The sequence below is a fragment of the Saccostrea echinata genome, unplaced genomic scaffold (genome assembly GCF_033153115.1).
Source record: "Saccostrea echinata isolate AGI-Se365-2 ecotype Australia unplaced genomic scaffold, CSIRO_AGI_Sech_v1 ptg000022l, whole genome shotgun sequence".
NCBI lineage: Eukaryota > Metazoa > Mollusca > Bivalvia > Ostreida > Ostreidae > Saccostrea > Saccostrea echinata.
The window spans coordinates 14,317,585-14,342,694 of NW_026889771.1; the positions used below are offsets into that span (position 1 = coordinate 14,317,585).

The 25,110-nt window shown below is 33.1% G+C and overlaps 2 protein-coding genes and 1 non-coding gene across 3 annotated transcripts; all 3 read right to left on the reverse strand.

Moving 5' to 3' along the window:
- Positions 1–2,377: 2,377 nt before the first annotated feature.
- On the reverse strand, positions 2,378–8,472 carry LOC133190511 (small ribosomal subunit protein uS10). The gene is made up of 4 exons (XM_061326170.1): positions 8,320–8,472; positions 7,925–8,021; positions 2,890–3,089; positions 2,378–2,477 (listed from the first exon to the last, which is right to left on the reverse strand). Exons 1-4 carry the CDS (start codon positions 8,320–8,322, stop codon positions 2,421–2,423), a joined length of 357 nt encoding a protein of 118 aa, XP_061182154.1. The 5' UTR covers positions 8,323–8,472; the 3' UTR covers positions 2,378–2,420.
- Positions 4,107–4,299, reverse strand: LOC133191011 (small nucleolar RNA SNORA53). The gene has a single exon (XR_009721650.1). It is a non-coding gene; the product is annotated as a small nucleolar RNA SNORA53 (small nucleolar RNA).
- Positions 8,473–11,153: 2,681 nt separating the features above from the next.
- Positions 11,154–22,309, reverse strand: LOC133190601 (transmembrane 9 superfamily member 4-like; the record flags this gene model as incomplete). Its single annotated transcript, XM_061326294.1, has 21 exons — positions 11,154–11,371; positions 11,670–11,759; positions 11,983–12,102; positions 13,177–13,240; positions 13,331–13,410; positions 13,685–13,780; positions 13,898–13,981; positions 14,158–14,233; positions 14,667–14,748; positions 15,001–15,133; positions 15,592–15,662; positions 16,027–16,179; positions 17,834–17,931; positions 18,213–18,254; positions 18,443–18,495; positions 18,642–18,744; positions 19,070–19,182; positions 19,292–19,335; positions 19,692–19,794; positions 20,066–20,179; positions 22,265–22,309. Coding segments are annotated over 21 exons (1,914 nt in total), but the record flags the coding sequence as incomplete, so codon positions are not given.
- Between the last annotated feature and the right edge of the window lie 2,801 nt (positions 22,310–25,110).

The window sequence follows — 25,110 nt, forward strand, 5'->3', positions numbered from 1 at the left end:
TCGCGCGTGATTTAGCACGTGTCCTAGTCCTAGATTCCCTGTCTGAATCATAGAAATCTCACATCCTTATCCCTATCCCCCGCAAGGAGAATTCACTAAACAACACACAAAGAAAATTAATAGGGATCAACTCCTATAGTCGTATTACTTCAGGTTTAAAGCCGTGTAGGCTTTTGTATAAAATAAGCATTTTTCCTTTTTCATAGTATACATGGACGAACTAAAATCAGAAAGTCACAGCTGATTACTAATTACTAATACTTCAAATGATTACTGTGCCAATTATTTTTATTCTCACGTTAGTCATATTTCCACTGACCAAAGACTTGGCAATATTTACAAATAGGAAGACAAAAAAGAGTTATATATACTTATTTCAAAGGGATTTTATCAATCTTATTAATAAATCACGTCATTAAAAATTTCAAATGTCTCCAATTATATATCGTTATCTAATTTTTAATATCAAAGAGAATTTAAAAACTCCAAGAAAAACTGAAAATAATTTTGCCAGACCAGTGATTTTTTGATACTATTTACATGTTTGAAATTGGTTGCATCGCAAATGTCCGATTTAGCAGTCACTTCCGGAGTTTTCATGGTCTCGTGACTTTTATACGTGAGTTCTCCGCCTTCATTAAAAGTGCATCAATTAGCACAAACAAAATAAAAACGGGCCAGTGGTTCATCCAATAGTTTTATTTAAAGATGTTTACTTATACATTATTCTCAGCAGCAACCAAATTTTCCATATTTGCGCCATTCAATATCTTTTATGTCTATACATCGCATCTGAATAAAACCAACATTAAAGTTCGTTTTTGTTTTTTAAGAATATTTATCCCATTTTCTCCTGACATTTGTTAAGACCGGAAGACGACTAAAAAGAGACCATACTAAGGACCTTCTTCTGTATCACTTCCATTTATCAATCAATCGTATTTATAATTCATACACCAAAACCTAATGTCGTTTTATTTAATTGAAATTGCCTTCAATTTATTTCTGTTTTGAGGCCATAATCCAGCGTCAAACGCACTAAGATTATGGGATCCGATTTCATGTTCGCTTTTATGCCTTGGTCCTTCGACGAAAACTATCATATTCATCATCTTATAATTTTTAACCCGTGTTTGTAGAAGTCATTCACCAGTAGAACGATAGTCAATTTTAAAGGTGATTATGATAATTTACCTTTTCATTAGAACCTACTTTAGATTAAAGCATGTCACCCGAGACCTTTTGCTCTTTGGAGAAAATTGGCTGTAGATTTTGGGGTTTAATGGGACACACAAGATTATCCCCAATGTGGGAAAAAAATAAAAATGGTAGACGAAACCCGTTTTCCTGCTGGCTTAACACAAATACTCAATTAGCTTCGTTTTTATTATGAAGACATGGACATCCCCCATGCGTTCACACAATGTTTGTGTTCAGAGGCAATGGGTAAAGAAACGATAATCTTGGATGACCCGCGGGAATGTCAGTGGGGAATTCTGTAACGGTTCTTTCGTGAGAATGAAACCACGTGTATTGTCCATTCCCGACTCCCATTATCATGACAAAGGCATCCAGACCGAAATAAAAATTTTGCTGACCCATTTCACTTCGTGCTCTCTTCATTACAAGTCCCCAATACTGAAAATCATTCCTGCATGGACATGATCTGATCATCCCAAATTTGGTCGAACTTCCTCGTGTTGTAAATTAATTTAGGTCCATTTTCGGAAACACAACAGCGGTATGAAAACCCCTCTTAATTACAAAGACAACAAAAATAACAAATTGCTATTATCCCATAACCAAATGTCAACACCGCCTGCGGACAGGTTGACAAAACAGATTATGAAGCAGATTAAGTCATTTCAATTAAAAGGTCAGACGCAAAAATGTAAATTGTGACAATTCACACTTGCCCGGTAAATATTACTTCTGTGTTACAATGGTGTCACACAATCCAACACAGTTGGAAAGTTCACACGCATTGTTCACTCCTTTTAACTCTTAAAACAGGGGATACCGGATCTCGCATAGAATGTTGACTCTGCTAACAATCGGTTTAATTCTTTTCTCAGATAAAATTGATAATGAAAAGTAAACCACTTGATAATTAAAACAGAATATTTTCGTTACATGTACAACGGAGTAAAAGGGATTTTTACAACAAAGGTTCCCCCACCCTCCAGAAAGACACACTTTTGTTTTATTTTTGATTTTGCGGAAAACCTAATTTCCTTCTGTATAATAAGGAAGCTGGATTCTGCTTTCTGTGTCTATTTATGTAAACAATTAATTTAACTTGTCAACTGAGGAAAGTACACTGAAACAAGTCTTACTTTAGAATACAAAGTACTCACAAAACTAAAATACAACTAAAAATGGTTATTCTGTTTTTATTGTTTTTTCTTGGTCATACACAATTAAGCGTCAGCAATTGTGACTTCGACCTCAACTCCAGGTTCAATACTGATGGATGTCTACAGTTATTAAGGAAAAATAGAGCAGTAAAAGGGGAATAACTCTTAATTATTCAGTAATCATGCGACTGCAAACCAAACACATCTAATGATGAAATCTTTTTCCTGGGAGGGTGAAAATGTATGCATTTTGTGAAAATGAAGACAGCAAATGAAATTAAACTTTATTCCTCTTGGGAGAAAGGGGGGGGGGGTGTAATGAAAACTGGATACAGACAAATTTGCTTCTTTATATGCAAGTCACTGAAGACAGCATCAGCATACAAATGAATAATTTGAAATAGTTCTACTAGTCTGGGACTTGTTTTTTTTTTTGTGTTTTTTTCCACAGACTACATTATTTAAAATTCTTACAAACTAACATTCTTAGCTAACAAAAAATTCAGAAATATGTTTGCATTGAAAAGGATACAATTTGCTTGACAATCTCAGATGGACTGTGCAGATCGATGAGACGCTTGTGGATACGCATCTGGTACCTATCCCAAGTCTTGGAACCCTCTCCGCAAGGAGTTTTCCTGGTGGTGATTCGCAGAACCTTTGTGGGCATACGCACAGGTCCCTTCACCTTCAGGGCTTTTTCTTTAGCTCCCTTGATCAAATCAGCACACACTACAAACAAAACAATATTTTAGGCTTGACTTTAATTACAGCCAACCTTCATTATGTCGAACTCAATGGGATGAAGAAAAAACTTCAAGATATCCAAGTATTCCAGATATCGAAGTAAGGGCGAAACGATTACACGTGTAAACGGCGACGTTTCGATTAAATGCTCTAAACGTTTACAGATTGAGTAAACGTTTACACGAAGGTCATTATCAATGTCTATCAGAAGGAAAGATAAATACAAACAAGTTTTTTTAATTCATATTTACCAAAAGAAAGCAATTGTTTTCTGTTTTAATTGATACTGGAAACATGTTATTAAACAAAAACTATCTAAAACCCGATACAGTCTATGATATATTTAATTCCGATTTTCGAGTAGCAAATACTAACGATGTGTTATGATTTGATTTTCCCAAGTATAAAACTTTATTTACTTTGATTAAATTAATATAATACGTTTTCACCACCAGTCTTTGCAAAGTGTTTCAGTACAGTCAGCAGATCGCAGTATACTTAATTCAGGATTAAAAGATCCATCTTTGCAAGTTTAATTTGACAATTTTATGCCCAGTATGTAGCCAAACAAAATAGTAATGCAATATTGGGTGACGGCGTAGAAAGTGAATGAGTTTTATGCGCTTCATATTTTTTCGTCATAAAAACCAACAAATAAATAGTTATAACAACTCATACTTACATTATAGTAAAAGAATACAGTATTAAGTTAGTGTTTCATGAGTAAGTAACCATAAAAATTCAACACAAAATATTCTCCCGTTTAAACGGTAACGTTTCGTTTACTACTGATCGTTTAAACATTTACAAAATTCAGTAAATGTTTCACCCTTATATCAAAGGTGAATTTACTTAAGGAATAAGTGGTTGGGACTTGCACTTCACTTCCATATATCCATGGTATTTGAGATATCAGTGTTCGAGATACCAAAGTTTATCTTAATTTCAATTTTTTTTTTCAATATTCTTCTATATCACATAAACATATTCTATGACAATTCAGGTGTCCCAGTTTACTTGATTTTTCAAACCATGCATTAGGAAATGTGTATCCTAGGTGTTTGAAAATTGTAGTAAAACTGAGGTATATTAATGTCACACGCCTATGACTCAAGCACCTTCGATAAACAACCAGTAAAGTTGCTGGAAATCTGTCAGAGACAGAAGTCCCAAAGGTGGATCTAAGGAGCGTGTAATGAATATAGCACTACAAACTTTTCACAAATTCTTAAACTGCATATACAGTATTATAAGAGAATTGTATGGTAGATACAGAAAAGAAAGATTCCATAATGATCCTTAGGTGATTACAATATTTTTAATGATACTTTTCCCACCCAACATCAGAATTGCAAATACAGGGTTCGACACTACCTTTTTAAGGCTTTAGTCCGGCCGGACTAGTGCTTCTTTACTTTTACTAGTCCGCACACGATTTTATGAGTCCGTCAAAAAAAAGGTTTTTAGACATTAATTTAACATGACAATTAATATACGTTTTAACTTTTTTTGAAATAAACAAAGCATTTACGTGAAATATATTATTCCACAGATTCATTCAAATCTCACAATCAGCAAGTACAATCGTATTACCGATCTTGATTCTTTTTTTGTCTTTACATTACATTCAAAACGTCCAACATCTTTCTTTAAAGTGTGATACTAAATCATGATCGCTAAAACCTTTTACTTCATATCGATCAATCGAAAAATAAAGCGCTGAATTGACTCGGAATTGTGTAACTACCCGTAAAAAGCTAGAAATCTAAAAATAAATGCGGAGTAAAAGTTGTCGAGAACCGGACATTGGTAAATTATTCATATTGTTTTCCAGAATTTTTTATTGGTCCGCTTGGACTAATTAGTCACAGATTTTATTAGTCCGAATGAAAATGTATTAGTCTGAGACTAATGGACTAACGTTAGTGTCGAACCCTGATATACAGGTGACTCTCAATGGCTCGAACTCCAATCTCTCAAAGTTCTCGATCTCTCGAAGTGAACCTCCGGTCCCTTTTTTTTCTCTATATAACTAAGCAAATTTACTCCTGATCTCTTGAGTCCCTGATCTCTCTAAGTTCTCTTTCTCTCGAACCTAGACCTGGGTCCCTTTACACACATTTCATTGTTTTTTACTCTATCTCTCGAAGTTTTGATTGCGCATGTATACACGCCAATCAAGCGTAAAATTAATGCAGCTTGGACTTACCTGGATAACAGTGAACGCCTGGGACTGGGATGGACATGTTAATTGGGTGTTTACATAGATGATACTACACCTGTTAGTCGTCCAAGTGTTGATATAATTAATTGGTAAATTATAAACAAATCGCTTCACAACTTATTTTGACTGGACGAGATAATTTTTTGAAAATAATTTAGGGATGTGTCAATAATTTTCCATAGATTTAATATGAACTTTAATATTATTAGAGTCTACACAATCCTAGTTTGGCAAAGTTTGCACAAGAAATTTTATCTCAAGAATCGAATACTGATTACGAGCAATCTAGTGAAGGACCCAATCAAGCTGAGGAATAGCCAAAGCGACAATTGCTATTCAGGTTTCATATAGTCACAGACCTGCCTACCCTTTTCATTGCGAGGGTGTAATTTCAATACTCACTTTGGCGGAATTTCAGAGGTAAAGCTGTAATCCTTTATGTTTCCCTAGTTTGATGTTTTGCAATGATACTATATTATCTAGATAAACTGGTAATTGTACATCATTGAACAAAGCAAGAATGAATGTTCCGTTTTGAAATCATTTATTGACAAAAAGTCCATGCACTGTATGACTGGTATCCTAAATGCAGTTATATCAAACTTATTTGACTTACATGCCTAATGGACTTTTGGAAAATTTATAGAAAATCACATAATTCAAATTTTTATTTGCATGATAATACAAATTCTACATTATTGCGCTATTTCGTTTTTGTTTTCCGTACATTTACTTGTCTCTATGTTGTTCTAAGCCATGTAAGAATAAACGGAGTTGAAAATTAACCTGACTTTACTTATTGCACATATCATTAAAAAGTTTTTTGTTTTCTTATTTTTGGCATGCCACCCGTTTAAAAGGCATAACTACAAAGTATATTACGTATGCTGTTTGTATCGTAAATAAGCATTTAGTAAAAAACCAAAACCCTCTATTAATTAGTATTCATTATCTTCTTCTCGTTTTTATTTAGGAAAGCCTTTACTTTAACTCCCAAGTTAGCCATTCATTAAGTTGTCTAGGAAAAAATATTTAAAAGCGTAAAACTAAATTTCATGGCGTAACAGCGTAATTTCTTGGTAAAAAGCGGAAGAATTACGCCAAAAGCGGAAGGGAAGGCAGGTCTGTAGTCATGAAATTAGAATAATTAGATATTGCAGTCTATGCGAAAGTTTAAAATTTTTACAGGACATACAGTCTGGTAAAAATATATATTTTACCAGACCAAGCATTTACTTACCAGACCGACCTTTTTCTTTAAATTCATACATCATTATGATACAGAGATTGAAAAGAGGGGGGGGGGGGTTGTATTCTCACTGTTATATTGAACCTTAAATGATTATTAAAAAAAATGATTTTATTGAAATGAACGCATTTATTATTGTTTCCTTTTTAAAAGGTAGTACATATGACAAATGCATACAATTTTCTCTTTTTCTGGTTATTTGACACATACAAACGAAATATACAGTGTCAAAGATTTTTTTCTTAAACTTAAAATGTACTTTAAAATATATTTATTTATTTCCTGAAGTAACTCATAATAGTTACTCTTGTTTAATAATGAAAAAAATTTACCCAACCGAATCTACCTATGAGCTATCCATAGATCTATAATCCATGACAGAGGAAATTCGAATTAGAAATAACCGATCATGACAGGTTTGATATAGATTAAAATTAATCATGCATTACTGCTAAATGGATCGAATAAAGGATATGTGTGGAAAATAAGACCATATGAACATGTAAATTCAGAATTTTAGGCCTTATTTTTTCATCGGACATTTGGTCCTGTATCCTGAATTTTTTTTACCGACCCGAACCAAATTTTACCGGTAAAAACCGACGGTCCGGTGACTTTCGCATAGACTGATATTGAAACTCAAAAAAATCATTTTATTTATTCAAAATACGATCATTGTTGTTGAAAACAAGTGAATTACCTGTAAAATACGAATGAAAACGTGCAATGTCATTATCAACATATACTTCCGGTATGTATATTAGTAAAACAATGATGATCAGAACTAAAAAAAATCCGAATTTTATTCACTTTCTATCTCTCGAACTCCCCGATCTCTCGAACTTTTCTTACGGCCCCTTGAACCTCGAGAGATTGAGAGTCACCTGTAATCTGCACAAAGGTTTGTAAAATTCACTGCACCAATATTCAGAAGAAACCTATGAATAAACATCTGAATTTTAGTAGGAACTTTAGAGCTTAGTTTGGGGAAAAAAATGCTAGGTCTGCAAAAATGTATCTTATTACCATGCATTTTGTCGTGCAATATTTTGTTCTCATAATTTTGTAGACTGACACAATTAGATTTGAGTTATCTGCCCGAAGAATTTCTCACCATTTTTTAATACAGGGGCCATGTCCATTAAAATTAGGGAAGTTTTGTATTGGGAATAGGACTCCCATACACACAATCGAGAGCCCCAGCCATCTTTCACCTTGCTACATTGCTAACACATTGTTAAACAATGCAAGAAGGGCACCTCTCATTTGAGCGGTGGAATAAATATACGATCTATGTACTGTCAACAAGTCCTATTGCAATATCCTACAAAATCTAATTTATCTTACCCTTCTCCAAACTTTTGACATTCCTGCTGGTCAATGTGATACGGATTCTGTGAATGGGAGCTTCCTCCTGTGGGGCTTTGGAGTCTTTAAAGTGGGACTGTAAAAAATGAGTTACTATTTTTACTCTAGTAAAAGTGTAATTTTGTTTTAAATTGTAGTCTACCTGTCTACAACTTTGTGAACTTTTTACAATAACTTCATCATGTCATTATAAATATTTCAGTGTATCACTTAGTCTGTGAAGGAAAAAGGTACTAACGATAACATAATCATCTCTTTAACACCCCCCCCCCCTTTTCCCCAAAGCATTGTGATGTCCTTTACAGTACTCAACTGCAGAAGATGAAAAAATAAATGATTTTAAAGGTAGATTGAAAAAAAAACTAATCAATTACCATATCTGTAAATCCTGGCCGACTTAATCAAAGAAAACTTAAGGTTCTCTGAACAGAGGTGAGCCAGTCGCTTCTTCTCAACACGCGTGGCCGATGCAAAAGGATCCGGAAGTGGAAAGCGCATGAAGAAGTGCAGGGTATAACAGGTTCCTCCTCCTTGTTGGTGCATGGTGTTTGTTGTAGATATTGGCATCCTTATTATCATCATATTTATCCTTCATAAATCAACAAAAAATTCTCTGATATAAACATTTTCCTATAAAATAAACGTTCACTGAGGCACTCCTGTTTAACAAAGTCCTCTTAATGGAACAGTCCTTGTCTAATATTAATCATTAAGTTTTTTCCGGATATTTCCGGACATAAATGTGATCTATGGGGAAACGATGGTAAAAACGTTTGAAAAACTGTAAGTTCTGTTAATAAGATGTACAAGAAGCAAAAGTATTAAAAGTGTCGGGATTTTTCATTTTGATTTAATTTAGAATGCCCTTTTTTCCCTTTTTTTTTTGGGGGGGGGGGGGGGGGGGTCTCAATGCTTATAGAAATCATTGTCAAAATCAGCAGCTTTGCAAATGAAGGTACTGCTGACAGAGAGCAACTGATCATCTGACAGTGATAACCATAAATCTTGCTTCACCTAAATATACAGTGTACCATTATAATTCTAAATTCAAAGAACAAGGTTCACTTAGGGCCTTTTTTGGCCCTGTGAATTTCAGAAAAACTGAAACTGCTTGGTTTTAGATAACAATGCATTAAATATCATTTAGACCTTTGGTGACTATGCATCTATCAAAAATGACGTAATTTTCTGGCTAGTCATTGCATTATGACATCATGAAATGTGTCATTTTCCTCATATCCTGAAAAATTCTACAAAGACAGTTAATCTTTAAAGCTATTTTTTCGATATTTAATATAGAGCGCAACCTCTGATCTAAAATATGCAATTATTAAATGATAGAACTATTTCTGAGGATTACAAAACATGTTTTATTTTTTAGATCAGAGGGTGCGCTCATATTATTTCTCTTCTGTGAAAGTACTCAAATATACTTGTTTTCCTTAAAATTCAAGAACATTGCAATTCCATGAAGCCTGTTTTCCAAGACCTTGGCTTTAAGAAGAAAATTTTTAATAGGAAATGAAAGCACTAAGTCTCTACTTTATCTTGATGTTTAAAATGGAACGTAAAGTGTTAGTCAATCAATTGGTATATCTACAGGGCCATTTTATGCATAAAGTGAACCTAGCTCTTTGAGGCCATTCAATCTACATCTTCTGAGAGTATCAAAGGTGGGATTAGTTACCATGGATAAGCATCCCCTGTCAACTGGTCACACTGACCATGATTGAGTCCCTTGCCATGATCCAACAGAAGGAGGAATCTGTAGACAATTTGATCTGAAAACAATAGTTTTACTATCTGTTGGAAAAATGTCAACATTCTCCCTAACAACAGATTGATTTCCAAACAAAGTCATTGTATCGACAATTTGCTAAAATGTTGAATTTAAATGAGATTGTTGTTACCCTTGTATCATCAACTCTTTTGTCAGTAGCCTGCCTTGTTAAAAAGAAGACAACTTAAATCTTTTCTTTACACTCATTTATTTCATATGATAAATGAAAGCATTTTAAAACATTCAGTCACTTAATCACGGAAAGTAAATATTATAATAATTATTATGTATAATTATGTTAGACCGACTTGTCAGATTCCTATCAATTGTAACAGTCAAACTTAATGTACAGCATTTCAACAAAGAACATTCATAGAATCTACCTTGTTTACACATATGTACATCAAAGATGCATAAACTCTCAGGGAATTCAACCACTGTACCTATTTAAAATCACAATGGCGAATACACCTTATAGAGCAAGAAACATTCTCCATTACAATCTTTAGTAGTGATAAAAGTGTGATTGGATTCCTTCCATAAGGGGTGCTATATATATATATATACATAATTAATGCGAGATTAAAATTTAGATTTCGGAATGTATAAATAACTTGTAATTATAATATTTATTTTAAATACATGCATCATTTATTGTGACTACCATGTTATGCATTTGAAGGAAAATAAAAATCTAACGTTAAAAAAATATTAACTAAGGATTTGAAGTACATGTACACAAACATTCAGATTTCAATTTAGTAAAATGCATATTTTTCAATGTTCTTTTTAAAGATTCTACTCTGAAGTCATGATTAACATAAAATAAATACAACTTACAGATCACACTTTTGCACTCTTTGTGCATATAAGAAAACATTGATTTACATACCATTCTCTCTGTCATCACAATGCTTTACAATAAATATCATGTTTTCCAATTCAGGTCATTTTTGCCACAGAAACAAATATTTCTCACACATTCTTCAACATTTGAAAAATTGAGACACATCCATACTTTGCAATCATTCTGATCCCCTCAAATAAATGTACACCCAAAAGAATGAAAACATTCATCTGATTGAATGAATCACATGTGTTAACTTTACAAATTCTAAGATGCAACAATGATAAATATTTTCCCTCTTATCCAAACCTATATAATGTGTTTGGAATTCATATATACACCAACTCAAAGAAATTTGAACTAAGTTCCATAGACTTATAAACAAAACAGTTATTTGTGTACACATACAACTAATAGATGAACAAACTCATAGGCATATACATAAACAGATATGATATCATACTCTTCTCTTTTTTTTATTTATGAAACACCTCACATTTTGGTGTTTCTGTCATTTGTTATTTACTATCCACACGTAATTCTTGTTCATGACAGTTGTGGAGCTTATCAAGTGTGGTCTTCTGTATCAAGTGAGAGCAATACAACTTGTACCAGAATTGAAAATAATTTAAACTAAGCACAAGTAAAATCAGTCTATTTTGATAGCCCCATATATTTTTCTGATGAAGAAATAAGCGGCGTAGAATCCGATGGTCCCTGTTAAAATCCAGAAAGTGAAGACCATCAACAAAGTGTAGCCAAAATACAATAGGGTGGGAATGAATTCTGTGATCTCCAACTAAAAATAGGAAAAATATTTTGTATTAATACCAAAAAAGTAATATTAAAAAAATGGTAAGAAAAAATATAAAAATCAGTAAACATGTATTGATTTGTTTGTGGTATTTCAATATGGTAGTGTTATCAAAATAATAAACATTGACTTTGAGGAATCATTTTTAAAACAAGAGAGAACTTTTACTTGAAATTTTAAGGCAAATTCAGAAATTACTTTAGTCTCGTGCCATTAACGATGAAACTTCCTATGAAATGGAGTCATCAAAATGGATGCTAGAGAAAACATTTTTTTCCCTTACCTTTGTTACAAAGTAAAATATAGAGTAGGCAAATACATAGACTGCAGATCCTCCAGACACTATAAATGACCTCCACCACCAGTGGTAATCCTGGAGGAAGACAATTAAATTTTGATAATAAATCTTTGTCATACATGTATGATATAGAAAGCACAAAACTGAATTGTTTCAAAGAGATTACACAAGAAAATGTTCATGTGTAAAAGCAATACAACAATGCAAACATGTAAAAGCAGTACAAGAAATTTATAAACTGAAATGAATCTGTACAATCACTTCATATCTGATCGAGTACTGAAAACTATAATCTTACCTCACCACAGAGCTGGAAGTACACCATCACAATAGAGATCTGGGACACCGAGATGACCAGAATGATGAACACAAGGAAGAGAAAACCAAACAAATAATAAAACTGGTTCTCCCAAATTGCCTGAAAAAATTAAGCCAAACAATTCAATTCATTCTCACATTATGTGAAAAAAAAAACAGAGAGAAAATACAAGAACAATATCAAACACAACACAAGAGGCAAGAGCATACAATGTATGAACCATATATATATAATAGCAATAGACTGCTTTTTTATAGATGATGTTATCTTCTTTATAAATGGTTTGTTTTATTTTAGCTATGAAGACTTACTTTTTCATTCTTTTATATACAATTGTGATTTTGCTTAGTATAATATGTGTACAAATATATGTATGTTATTTGTCAAACACCATCATTACAAACAAGCTCTATTATATATTAAATAATCATAATAACCAATACATGTATCTCTAAAATTCAATTTTTGTGTAGCAGATTCCATGTATACATGTACAATGTACATGCATAATGTGTATTTAGGTCTTTTCCAAATATGTAAAGATAGTTGCCTTTTAAAAATTATTCATAATTTTTTTTAAATTTACTTACTACTCCATGGTCATGCTTATTTCTTTTAATTAAAATGGTCAATTAATTGTGGGAGGAAAATGCATTTTTTTTTTGCATTCATGCTGTTGACAGTGACCTATCTTTGGTATAAATTTTTTAGAGTGACTTATTCAACAAACTTTTTCTTTTGCAATTATCAGCTTGTTATATGGGTAAAAAATGTGCTTTCCCCTAAATACATGTGTATTATGCCATTTAAAAAAACTGTAGAGAGAACCATATAAAAAGTGTGCATTATTGTTTGATTATTTTAGTGGTCTTTTATTTCTATTTTATTCAAAAGATCCAAGACCACACTTGCCCTGTCTAGACATTGAGGTTGCCTCATTAGATGAATGGCTGTGGTGTGTGCTAATGAATATGAAAATATTCCTCAGAGAGATCCATACATGTATATACAACTTCAAAATAATAAAAGTAATATTACTACTTTTGGAACTGAAGCTACATGTACATGGTATACTTCCAGATATACAGGTATTGGATACAACAGACATTTTAAAATCATAAAAGAGTTACAGTATATCAGAGGTCCACTAAATAAATTTGATATTATACTTACAGTAAAAACAAAGAACAATTCTATAAACATTGCTCCAAAAGGCAAGATGCCAGACATGATGACCCTGCAAAAAGAAAAGCAATTTCTTACACACCTGATAAACTTGGACTTCACAAATGACATCTGACCTTCAGAATTTCTTGACCAATCTTACCCTAGAACAGGACTCATGTACCACATCTGTTCAGGAACCTGTCTTGGTATTTGATTTGTTCTTACTGGGTGTTCATAGGGCTGAAATATTCAATAGCAACACTTTTTTTTTCCTTTAATAATTTTTTTTTCCCCCACAGAGCTTTACATATTTTTACCTTATTCACAATTTGTGTTTATCAGTATATATATATATATATATATCAAACTTGACATCTTGAGAGGAAATAATGAAATAAATGAAGAATTACTGAAGAATTTAACATTATATTTGTAGAGGACTCATTTTCAATGTGAACTGTAAATAAATAGAGGAACATTTATTTAAGCACACTGCAATGTAGGAGGTACTGACCTGTTTTCTGTATCCAAAGTAATACCCCAAGAAAACAAGCGGTACAGAGATACCAAACCACATACATAGTAAGGCTAACATTGTGGTAAATGGTAGCTGAAATTGAAGAGCATAGGTGTTTATATACAAGTATTATGAATATTAAACACAATGACAAGTCAAGACATGTATAAAAAAAACACACAATTAATATAAAAATGAAGGAAAACTTACTGCCCCAGATGAATGTTTTCCCCAGATGAAGAAGTTGAGAACAAATACTGTTCCAAACATAACACCAGGATATAGAGTCGCTGTCTGTAAACAACAGGAATGCATGTTTAGCCAACTGTACATGGTATGATGACAAATGACTTTTAATAAGATATATATTTTCTAAAAGGACAGTGGTTCATTTTTTTCTTTTACAATTTTTTTATATATAGAATAGTGAAATAGTAAAAAGGAAAATCTCTGAGGTATGAGACTCTAACCTGGAAAGCAGCTTTTTTCCACTGTTGTCCTTTCATTGTCTTGTAAATTCTACCAGATACATATCCAGCAAAGATTCTATTAAAACAAAATGAAAAGTTTCTTATGACCCTGGCCTGATAATTAGTTTATTTGCAGAGTATGCAAAACTTAAAATTATAATCAGACAAACATCAAGTACATGTACATGAATATTCACGATACTCTTGTTTAGATACTGAAAGGGGAGAAATAATTCTTTGCAATATATAGTAGCCTATTTCAAAAATTTGTTCCTCTTGGCAACCCAAAATTTTGAAGTAAACTCTTCTGTTCCAAAACAGATGCATAGCTAACAAACCAACAATGAAAAGGAGAGAGAGATTAGCAAACTAAGAAAGTTTTAATGTGGGTCTTTTATAAAATTATCTACATGTTTATCTATCTAGATGACACATGTGTCAATATGATTTAGAAATCCAACAACAACAACAAAGTTCCAGTATGTACACTGTACGATTGATCAACATACCCCATAAAAACAAAGAGGAAGATAGCTGCTGTCATCAGAGCTCCGCGAGAGGCGGGGGACAACATTCCTAGCATGGCAAAGACTGTCAAAGAGAATAATTCCACTCAAATTTGATTGGTTGAAATTTGTTTTTAAAACAAACCTGTTTATTTAATAAATCAAATTGATACAATGATTTTTTTCCCAGATGTATACTGTGTGTACAATCTTTATTTAAATTTCATGGTAAATGAATTAATACACTCTGCATCATAAACAGGCACGACATCTTCACCCTGAAACTCTTTTGATAAAAGTGAGTGGCTTTCACCTGTAAGTATGATAAAAATCTTACATATAGTGATAAGAGCCATGCAGAATATCTGCATCCCTGCTCCCACTAAAGAGGCCAGAGTCCGGGTGTATTTGGGGGGTCTGAAGACGTCACCATGAACCAGTTTCCAACCTGTCTCCTCTAAAGTCTCCTCCTAAATGACAATGCAGTTTTTACATTAGCGAGACAAAATAAATTGAAATCAAAGATTAATTTTCTTCTAAAACACACACCATATTTAACAGAAGTACAGACTTATTTAGCATCAATCCAAGTATCATATGAATCTAACAGCAAAATTTTTTTTAAAAAGAGTTCTTATACAACATATTGAAATAAGGAGCCAGGTTTGCTGAATGCTACTGCATTAATGAAATGATAATGGATATCATTTAGGTACATGTATAAAACTTTTGGAATTTATATTACAGCATATGTTCAATAAAATAACCGTCTTCATCAACAAACAAATTTTAGAACAACAATGTCTCTTTGCCTCCATTTAATACAAAGTATGATATATGTATTTTTGAATGGGGCGATGCTAAATTGTAGAAATGAGATCAAACAAGAAAAAGTAATTCAAAATGGATTATTTTCATGACCACTTACTATATCATCGTCTCTGTTGTATCGAGCAATATCCTTTCTCAAAGTTCTGACCATAATCATGGTTAATATACCTGAGAAAAAAATCTGACTTCATAAAACACATTTAAGAAGCAAACAAAATTTTGTGCATTTGAAACTCAATTCCTACTTCCACATACACGTGATTAATTTTTTTTAATCCTCAAATAAACGAAACAATTACTAATTTTTTTTTTCTTAAGTCACACTAGCTTTTATCTTGGATCTAAATATGATTACTGATTATTAATTTTATATAAACTTTAATATTCAATAGATAATAAAAATAATTGATAGTACAATTTTATTAATTTGCAAAAGTTGCACCTTATCAAATTTAGGTATGCACAAAAGCAAAAAATCCCAAAGTTACATGTCATTCAGTTAAAACTCACAATTAAAATTTTAGCTTCATACCTGAGAGAAATATGACAACCACAACCGAGTTGATGATAGAAAACCAATGAATCTGTACGTCACTCATGGCCAGGTATATATCCCATCTGGATGCCCAACGAATGTCACTGTTCTCCCAGGTGACGTCATATGTATAGAGAATCTCATTTTCTCCTGTAAAAAATGAAAAACAAGATGTGTTTGTGAAACACTATGCCCCCGTATGGCAGCTTATGTCGAAGGTTAAAGTTTCTCAAATGCAAGTCAAAATCCAGGCCAAAAGATAAAAAATGTTGATACCCAAAGAAAGATCTTGTCTCGAGGAAAACACCTGTGGAATTTGAAAGACCTAGATACAACTGTTCAAAAGTTATGGTGAAGGTTAAAGTTTTTGAAATTAAAGTCAAACGTCAAGGTCAAGGTCAAAGTGGTTGGTATCCAAAGGAAGATCTCGTCACGAGGATTACATATGTGAAGTATGAAAGCCCTAGCACCAACCATTCAAAAGTTATGGCCAAGGTTAAAGTTTTTCAAAAGTAGGTCAAACTCCTAGGTCAAGGTCAAAGGGTCAAAGTGGTTGGTATCCAAAGGAAGGTCTTGTCACAAGGATTACATATGTGAAGTATGAAAGCCCTAGCATCAACCATTCAAAAGTTATGGCCAAGGTTAAAGTTTTTCAAAAGTAGGTCAAACTCCTAGGTCAAGGTCAAAGGGTCAAAGTGGTTGGTATCCAAAGGAAGGTCTTGTCACAAGGATTACATATGTGAAGTATGAAAGCCCTAGCATCAACCATTCAAAAGTTATGGCCAAGGTTAAAGTTTTTCAAAAGTAGGTCAAACTCCTAGGTCAAGGTCAAAAGGGTCAAAGTGGTTGATATCCAGAGGAAGGTCTTGTCACAAGGAATACACATGTGAAGTATGAAACCCTAAGCACCAACTGTTCAAAAGTTATGGCCAAGGTTAAAGTTTTTCAAAAGTAGGTCAAAGTCCAAGGTCAAGGTCAAAAGGTCAAAGTGGTTGGTATCCAAAAGAAGGCCTTGTCACAAAGAATACACATGTGAAGTTTGAAACCCCAAGCTCCAACTGTTCAGAAGTTATGGCCAAGGTTAAAGTCTCATAAAATTTTGCAAAAGTGGGTCAAACTCCAAGGTCAAGGTCAAAAGGTCAAATATGATGGTACCCAAAGAAAGGTCTTGTCACAAGGAATACACATGTGAAATATGAAAGTCATAGCTCCAACCAATCAAAAGTTATGGGCAAGGTTAAAGTTGACAACAGACAGACAGACAAACAGACAAACGGACAAACGGACAAACAGACAAACAAACAGACAAACAGACAGACAGGACAAAAACAATATACCCCCGGGATCTTTCGATCCGGGGGCATAAAAATTTAGCACCGACTGTCTGAGTGAAAATGTAAGTAGTTAAAGTGCTTTTAAAAGAATTAAATTTATAAAGAAGCTTTAGTATGAGTAATTCAAAATGCTGTCATATAATAAATGTAGGCAACCAATACCGTATATACTTGCCTATAAGTCGGTTGTAATTTTTAAAGCTTAAATTAGAGGGATTGACCCATTAAAATACCAATCTTTTTATAACTCGCATATAAGTCGGATAAAGAGTTTTGGACCAAAGTTTAACTCCCAAAAAAACGACTTTTAGGCGAGTACATATGGTACTCAAATCCCAGCCTTTGATAGCATGATAGACATAGGGTTTGTGAGGAGTATAGCAGATCAGAAACCCTTGGCTTATGAAGATGTGGCTTAAAGGTTATAATACTCAATGTTTGATTAAATAAATGTCTGTATTAGACTGTACCTTCTTTCAGTTCCTGAAGCTGAACAACACTACCAGGTTTCTTGTTTTTGTAGTCACATTTTCCATCAGCATCTGTGTTTAATTCTCCGTACTGGACACTAAAAAAAAAAAAATGTAGTAAATGGTGAACAAGGTACAGCTTGTCAAACTAACAAGAAAACATTTAATTCAAATCTATGTCCAGCCTCTGAAAATTGCTGCAATTACATTTAACAGACCCCCCCCCCCCCCCCCCCCAATGAGTAGTGTTTAAAGCTTCCTTAATTTGCAAAAAAAAATTTAACCAAAACTGCTGAATGGTCCAAGTCAGAAAAATTGTTAAGTTATAAGATGCCCCAGCATAAATGTGGAAAAAATCTAGAAGGACTGACAAACTTACCTTTTTGCCTCAACTTCAAATCCCACGACTCTGTAGTCTTCACTGTGTAAAAAAAGACAAGCATCTAGAATGCACACTGAATGATTATTAAAGGTAAAGTAACTCTGATGCAGATATTCTATTGAGTCACTAGATTCTCTTCTTTATTAATGTTTATGAGCTCTAAATTTTGTCCTTAATGCAATAAAGACTCTTTATATACATGTATTGCTATAATCAAAGTGACTTACTTGTCATCAGTGTGAAATTTCAGATGCATCTTTAAGTGGTTGTTCAGATAAACCTAAAATTAGAAAAAAAAATTAGTATTTACACATTACGATCATCTACAATAGGTAAATAAATGTGCATGCACTAAATAAAGAGCAATTATACTGTTTCACAAAAATATGAATATGACAAGTGTGAATATTTCTCATAATTTCTTACTTTTCCATCTTTGACAAATCCAAGTTTATAACCATGCTCATATTGGACTTCATCTGAATCCATCATCTTAAACTGTGTAGCACAAGGTAAATTATCCACAATCCTACAATTGATTAATGATAAGTTTTATGAATTATACCATGGTGCTTACTTTATTCATATCATTATATGTATATTTTTTTTTCTCTGTATGACCATCTTAATCCCTTTTGGTATCAGAAATCCAGACTCATGCGACATGAACTTAACAGAGGAAGAGGATTTCTTAATCATTACAATCAAGTCTAAAACAGGTATGCTAATTTCCCAGTAGGGCAGATGATCAGTGTGAAGAAGATAATTTTCAAAGAGACAATGATTAAGAAAACAACTTACAAACAAAGAATTTATGAAACTATGAATACAAATTCTATAAAAGGACAACTTACAAATGAACATAGTAGTTCTTTTTAATTCTTTCTGCCATCAATGCTGATTCTTTGGCAGTGAGCTTAATTTTGTCACATAAAACTCTACATGCCATGTTTATAGCCATTCTTATCTGAAATGTGTTTTAAAAATAATTTAAGAGTCATGTTTGAATCAGATCAGAGTATTGATGATATGCAATAAGGATACAAAAGAAGAAATAATTGTACAACAAAACAAACCTCATATGGAGTATTGACAATTCTGTCTCCTCTTAGTACTTCACCTTCAAAAGAATTTCAAAATTGACATTAACAATGTAGTTTGATATATATGTATATATACATGTACATATAAAACATAGGTGTTTTGTGTACAGTTATAAAGAATGTGTTTGTCATTGAATATTAAGAATTTTCATGCAAATTCAGATCATTAAACTGAAGTTATTTTAGGTTATATTAAGAATTTGCATGCAAGTTCAAATCATTAAACTGAAGTTATTTTTCAAAGAAATAGAAATTCAAATAATAAACAAAAAACAATAATTGAGGCATTTATTTATGCCTCATTATTACTGTTCATTGCTGTTTTTTGTCCCTTGATTTCCTTTGTTGATCAAACATCAGCTCAAACACATACCCAAATTTTCAACTTTATATTCTTTTCCTCCTTTTGGCTCACAGAATCTGAGAGAATAATATTCATACGGAAGCTGAGTCTTGGTGCTAGTCATCTTTACTGCCTGAAATGTAAATAAGCAAACAGATTAGTAAAATTGTCACCCAGCTTAATCTGTTCTGAACATGATCAAAACATTAATGTTAAATTAATAGATACTAAACTTCACTTTCGGTAACATCTATGATGTGTTGTTGGCTTTTTAATGAATAATTCTTAGTTTCGTGCATGCTGGGAATGGATTTAAAGGTTACCATCAAGTCTGACAGAGCTTACAATTTTCATTAAAATTCTTAAATATGACTCTAGCTAATGCTTAATCTATGCTTACTTACCTTGACCTCCACAAGATCATTTTTCTTAAATTCCTTTGGTGCCACTCCAGGTACATAGAATCCAGAGCAAAGGTTTAGAAAGGACAGGAACAAGAGCAGCTGTGAAACCATATTCTGCAAGAAAATGTAAACAGGTGTATTTTTTATTCTCCTCAAACTTACAGGTCTAGGATTGACAGTGATAAAAGTGATAGGGTGCATGACTGTACTGCATACAGGAAATGACATGAGGGAGTATTTTTGTGTGTTCTGCTTTTAAAATTTCTAATTCAATGAAATATCTCAGAACCATTTTTATTTTAAATTTCTCACAATGCCTCTAGAATTTAGAACTGTCTGACTGGCCGGATATTGTCGTTTTGAATCAGATTTTAGTATTTGCACTTGGTTCCAGGCACGTTAATAGAAAGTTTGATGAAGTGTTAAAAATCGCGTTTTAGGAATTACTTGCAAGATGTGAGAATTTTTACAATAAGTAATCAATGTTCTGAGATGTCTGGTGCATAAAGATTGGTAGGTGCAGCCTTATTTTTAAAGAACAAGCCATGTAAATGAGCGAGTTGAGCAGACGCCATTACAGAGCTTGCATACCTTTACTTTTTTTACATACCAATAAGGTACATACATATTTATTAGTTAAAATAATCTAACTGTGTCTCGGGACAAGTCCTCACCACAGTTGGAATACGTCCCACATACTTGCAATGTAGCAAATTGGAGCGGATCCTCTCCGAAATGATTTTGAAGAATACAAAAGTTGCACTGAAAATAACCAGGGCTCAAAATAATTGATGGCCTGCTGGTCTGGGCCCAGTAAATTTTGGATTTGGGCTAGTGCTTTGTAGAACGTATGTGTCCTTGGGGCCAGTGATTATTTTATGTATATCAAAATCAATTCACATTCAGGCTAGTTAACTAGAAAGGTTAGTGCGTCCAGGTTCTATTTGGATGCGAACAATTCCTTCTTTTGTTAGGTTGTAACAGTACTATGAAATAACGCAATATAAATTCAATATCATGCATATTTCTAAGAACAATTTTCCTGAGGAGTATATTCTTAAACATTGTAATGTTTTCTAAATGCTGTTTCACCTTGGTGGAACAAGTTAACGATGTATTATAAAAACAAGAAATATGTGCAGTAAACAAGGGCTATGCAGAATCTGAAAGTGGCACTACTAGAGTTGATTAAGAATCAAGATTTAATGGTGAAGAAATATAATTTCTTTTAACTGTTGGTTTTTAAAATCAGAAAATAAACTCACGGTTACGTTGAATATACCGTAGTCTGATTTTTATCCCCTCACAGCAGAGTTGGAGTGGATAAAGTAACGCCCCTGTGTGCATGAGTGGGTGAGTGCATGCTTATCGGAAGTTACACAAGCAATAATTTATATTGGGATTGATGTGATCTTTTGCTCCGCCTAGCTTGCCCTTGTTTAAGCACTGGTTTTGGGCCAGTCTTTTCCATACCTACTAGTCCAGTGGGACAGTGAAAGTTATCGATTGACCAGTAAAATTTTAAGTTTATAGCCCGAGTGACCAGTGAAAAAAGTAATTATTTCTAGCCTTGATAACTACCTAATTATTCATAACAAACCTTTCTGAGATTGCAATATGCCTTTTAACCTAAAAAATAATCCATAAAAATACTAAAATTCAACTCATTTTCTCGATGTTTTTCCTCGCTTCAAATTTACACGCCATGTTGACATTCGGAACTCTCTGTGACTGCATCAAAGTGTGATTTTTCATATATACTGAAAAGTTTATTTAAGAAATAAGTATGACTTAGTAACTACTTCAAGAAACTATAATCTAAGCCATGTAGGTAATTTAACTACATACTAAACGTTGTGACTGTACCGGATCTGTTTATTGTTAGTTTCATGTACACCCTCTGTTTTTGACAACGAGACCTTGCAATCAATACTTTCACTTGTAAAACATCTGTTCAATCATTAACTCTGTCATTGGCATGTGATAATGGTTTGTCACTCAGGGCGTCGTGTACCTACTTAGCTTTTTTTTTTTGCAAACATCACTAATTAACCACTAAGGCAAAACAAAACTGTCCCTTATCATATGTGAATGGCACATATATTTGATGACAAGTATATGCAGACATAAAATACTTTGCTAATAACTTTAATTTTCGTTGTACAACACTCTACCGGGATTTGTTGACAGATTTCTTACCCTTGTCGCCATCTTACAAACGTGGAACTCGATGAAGTCGGTTATGAATAGCGAAAATTATTACAGCCGGATATTTTTGGAATATATTTCGTCAGGACCTAAATCGACTAATGATTGTTTAAACTTCATGAATATTTTTGAAAAACACACAAAAATACAAAACACTTTTATTCTTTGACTGACTTTGCTAAAAACAAAACAAAGGAATAGATACTGTGAACATTAGTAACATTCTTAATCATAAAAAAAAGTCTTGCATTCCACCATATTTCAAGTTGAAATCTAAACCCATGTATTTCCAAACTGTTGCTTCCAAACTTTTCAATTATACATAAAGTTTACAGTGCATAGGTATTGAATATCTAAAATAATTTAATCCTCTCAAGCCTTTTTTTTTTCAACTATGGTCCCGCTGGACACGTCATTAATATACTGGTGATGTCAATATATAAAGTTGAAAATGACGACCTAAAAGCAATCATTTTAAAAGGTCCTAAATACAGGGCGCCCCAACTTTCATTTGGCGACAGAACTTCATTTCTATTATGAATTCTGTCGAAGATTATGCCAAAAGTTGGGCGAAATATGAAGAAGACCTGACCACTTTGTCGGAAAGGATTAATAGTGTTTTAGAAATATAATATATATAAGAATCGTGTTAGGAAGTTAAAAGGCAACACGCCTTCCATTTTCACCATTTAAATCGGAGGTGATAAAGGAATTAGAAAGAATTATGTTATGGTTCCAGGAGACATTTAGCTTGTAACAATATTAGTCTTTGTTTGTAAGGCACAGTATTATAACTGTATCTTAGAAAAACTTGGTTTTAATTCTACATCAGGAAATCCAGCTTATACTCATAGTACACCTTCTAAAGATGAAATTTTTCAAAATCACATTTCAGCATTTAATACTTTTAATATTCCATTCAACGAATGTGAGATCGATCTACCCTACCTATACTGGATTCCTAAACTTCATAAAATCCTTACAAATAAAGATACATTGCCGGGTTCAGCAAATGCTCTACCAAAATTAAGCCAAAACATCAAAAAACCAGTAACATAAAAATGTATGACTTTTCTATACACTTTATACAAATGTTACCATTCCTCACGATAAATTAAAAATTAGGCTTTTTGATATCATAGATAACTGCTTCTTCAATAAAAAAGGAACTCGGAAATTTTATTATCTTGTGATTAGTCATCAACAAAATTACTTTCTTAAAATCACTCTGATCCTACACACAAGTACAAAGAAGTTGATATTAAAAGGATGCTGTAGTTCCTCATTGACAACATCCATGTAGTATTTGGAGACCAGGTCTTCCCAAATAACAGTCGGAATTTCTATGGGCACTAAATGTGTTCCTTTATTATAGCTGATCCTATGAAGCAGAATTTATGCAAAAACTTCTACATGAAAAGAATTGCTATGGCCTTCAACTCGACAATCAGTTAAATCGACGACGTTTTATCAATTAACAATAATTACTTCCATTGATATGTCGACTCGATGTATCCCAGTTTTTGGATGTTTTACTGACTATAAGGGCCAGCTAACAACTAAACTGTATGACAAACGATGATGACTACAGCTTTTCCAGTGTCAGCTTTCTTATTTATGAATATTCCGCTATCACCTGCATAAGGTGTTTACAACTTATTCGATACTCAAGAGCATGCTCTGAGTATGATCAATTCTTAAATCGAGGCAGGCTACTGACAGATAAGTTGATGTTACAGGGATTTCAACAACCTTGTTTAAAGTCAGCATTTCGTAAATTGGGTTGTATTTTGACTAAAATATTTCATACCAATTGTTAGGCCTTTGTTTTTATACTCACTTTTTCTACGAAATCTTCCATCTACCTGATCAATAGATATTTTTCCTATGACGTATTTTGCCTCGGAGTTATTCTCGACCGCCATCAGTGAATTTTCCTCCTTGAATAACCAATTTTAAACATATATGGCCGAAATATATGGAAAAAAAATCTTTGCAAAATTAAAATTGTGCATCTTCACCTCAGTGTGCACAGTATAACAAATTTAATTTGGTTGAATATTGAAGGAATCTGGGTATAGAGACCTACAATATTGCGGCCATGGGGAAAGAAATCTTGCTTAAATTGCTTCGATGGAAAACTATCTATACAAGGTCCAAGGCGGGTTTGTCCGTTCTACTTGGGATGCTTACTTCTCCTAAGCACTTGATCCTACCTCTGAAATTTATGGGGGCGTGTTTAATGCCCTGTTTACCCACCGATTTGCATTGTTTTGTTTTGGGTTTTTTTTGGGGTGTTTTTTTTTTTGTTTGGAGATCAGTCGATGTTCGTTATCTTCACCTTTTTCATTTGAATTTGTTTATGGCACACAAAGGGAGACCGTATAAAAATATTGAAACAGCTCTCAGACAATGACATTTTCATTTAGTTTACAGTTATTTTCTTAGTTTACTAGTTTACAGTTATTTCTACTTTTTTCCCAACAAACTATTTTACTACTGCGATGTGACATTGTATCACTGCGACATAAGGTATAGACTCTATCATATCCCTCTTAAAAGAACTTATGAAAACAATAATTATCTGTATCTGTGTGGGTACGTCACAGAAATGATGTGATGGGGAGGGCGGATTTAGTCGAGCTGGTATTTTTGAAGAGCTCTCTGGCTTTGAAGCTCTCTAGCTTCGTGGCGCGGGCTTTTTCCTTTTCCAGGTGGTTTCAATCAATTAATTGCAGTGCGGACAAAAACTAAATTAAAGGAAATTGAAAATATGGGTTACATATATTGTCACGGTCATTTGCAAAATTATTTTGTTAAAAACATTCTGATTGTAC

Excerpts from the sequence above, each read along its gene's own strand:
- LOC133190511 (XM_061326170.1), bottom strand. Across the intron at positions 3,090-7,924 it reads TGTCAAAAGTTTGGAGAAGG|TGTGTGCTGATTTGATCAAG; the intron begins GTAAGATAAATT and ends TTTTGTTTGTAG. Across the intron at positions 2,478-2,889 it reads CTGAGATTGTCAAGCAAATT|ACATCCATCAGTATTGAACC; the intron begins GTATCCTTTTCA and ends TAATAACTGTAG.